Genomic DNA, 1604 nt, shown 5'->3' on the forward strand with positions numbered 1-1604 from the left:
ATTGGAGCCATTGACCCTCCCGCTTCAAATAGGCATCGATTTATTCTAGTGGCAATTGAATACTTTACCTAGTGGGCCGAAGCTGAGTCTTATAAGCATGTGACTAAGAAGGTGGTGACGGACTTTCTAAGAAAGCATATCATTTGTCGTTTTGGAGCGCCGGAGACATTAATCACTGATAATGCCAAAAATCTCAACAATGACATGGTGGATGGTTTGTGCGAACAGTTCAAAATCAAGCATCGAAACTCCTCTATTTATAGGCCACAGATGAATGGAGCAGTAGAGGCTGCAAACAAGAACTTGAAGAAAATAATACGTAAGATGATTGAGAAACACCGTGATTGGCACGAGAAGCTCCCTTATGCATTAATGGCATATAGAACTGCAATTCGGACTTCTATTAGGGCAATTCCCTACAATCTCATATACGGAATGGAAGCAGTTTTGCCAGCCGAAGTCGAAATCCCTTCTTTGCACATTTTAATAGAGGCCAAACTGGAGGAGGCTGAGTGGATTCAACAACGTCATGAGCAGTTGTCTTTAATCGATGAGAATAGGTTAAATGCCATTTGTCATGGTCAATGTTATTAAAAGAGGGTAGCCCGCGGTTACAATAAGAGGGTCAGACCACGGATATTCACAGAAGGAGATAAAGTGTTGAAACATATTTTGCCAGTACAAGAGGAAGCTAAGGGGAAATTTGCACCAAATTGGCAAGGCCCTTTTATTGTCCAGAAAATTCTGCCCGAGGGATCGCTCATTCTCGCAGAAATGGATGGGCAAGTGTTCCCTTAACCTATCAATTCAGATATGTGTAAGAAATTTTTCATATAATAAATGGAATTTTCCTTTTAGGGATAATGTAAGGAACGGAATAAAAAAGTCAGGCCCTCTTCTTTTTCAATCAAATATTTTATCTCTAGTTATCCCTTTTGAGCCTTCAGAATAAAATGCTTCGTTTAGCATCCCTTGAGAATCGCAAACCCCACACTGGGGCAAGTTTTGAGTTGAAAAAGCTAAGAAGAGAAAAAAAGAAGAAAAAAAAAGGAAAAGAAAAGAGAGGCTGAGTGGGAACAAAACGAAGAGAAAATTGAAGAAGAAAGTCTCGTTTGAGAATAAACTGGGACAATTATTGGTAGGGTTAATTTGAAGATGCGATCTCAGAAAATATAAACACTCATAAATCCGCTTTCAAGCCTTAAGCTTTTCTAAGCACCCCACCAGACCCCATTACAAAAACCTAAAAGTCCTGACTTCTGTTCTTTATATTGCCTTTTTAGGACAATTTCTAATCAAGTAGCACATGATGTCAAAAACACCTTCACCTATTTTGCAAGGGAAGGATTGTTATACTGATGCCATTATTTCTTAAAACACATTTCTGGATTAATATGGGCGATAGACAAGATTTGTTTGTTAGGTGAAAACCCGCAAGGGCACCTTAGGAAAAAGGAAAAAAGGAAAAAAAGAAAGAAGAAAGAAAAAAAGAAAAAAAAGAAAAAAAAGGGAAAAAGGAAAAAGAAAAAGAAAAAGAAAAAAAAAGAAAAAAAGGAAAAGAAAAGGAAAGAAAAAGAAAATAAAATAAAATGAAAAGGGCGGGG

The 1604-nt window shown here is 37.6% G+C and overlaps 1 protein-coding gene across 1 annotated transcript; it reads left to right on the plus strand.

Annotated features, from left to right (window-relative positions):
- Nucleotides 1-204: 204 nt before the first annotated feature.
- LOC140005197 (uncharacterized) lies at nucleotides 205-594 on the plus strand. The gene has a single exon (XM_072045716.1). The coding sequence runs from the start codon at nucleotides 205-207 to the stop codon at nucleotides 592-594; it is 390 nt and encodes a 129-aa protein (XP_071901817.1).
- The last annotated feature ends 1010 nt before the right edge of the window (nucleotides 595-1604 follow it).

The sequence above is a fragment of the Coffea arabica genome, chromosome 1c, assembly GCF_036785885.1.
Source record: "Coffea arabica cultivar ET-39 chromosome 1c, Coffea Arabica ET-39 HiFi, whole genome shotgun sequence".
In the NCBI taxonomy this organism is placed as follows: Eukaryota; Viridiplantae; Streptophyta; class Magnoliopsida; order Gentianales; family Rubiaceae; genus Coffea; species Coffea arabica.

Coding starts and splice junctions, on each gene's coding strand:
- LOC140005197 (XM_072045716.1), top strand. CDS start 205: ATGGTGGATGGTTTGTGCGAACAGTTCAAAATCAAGCATCGAAACTCC.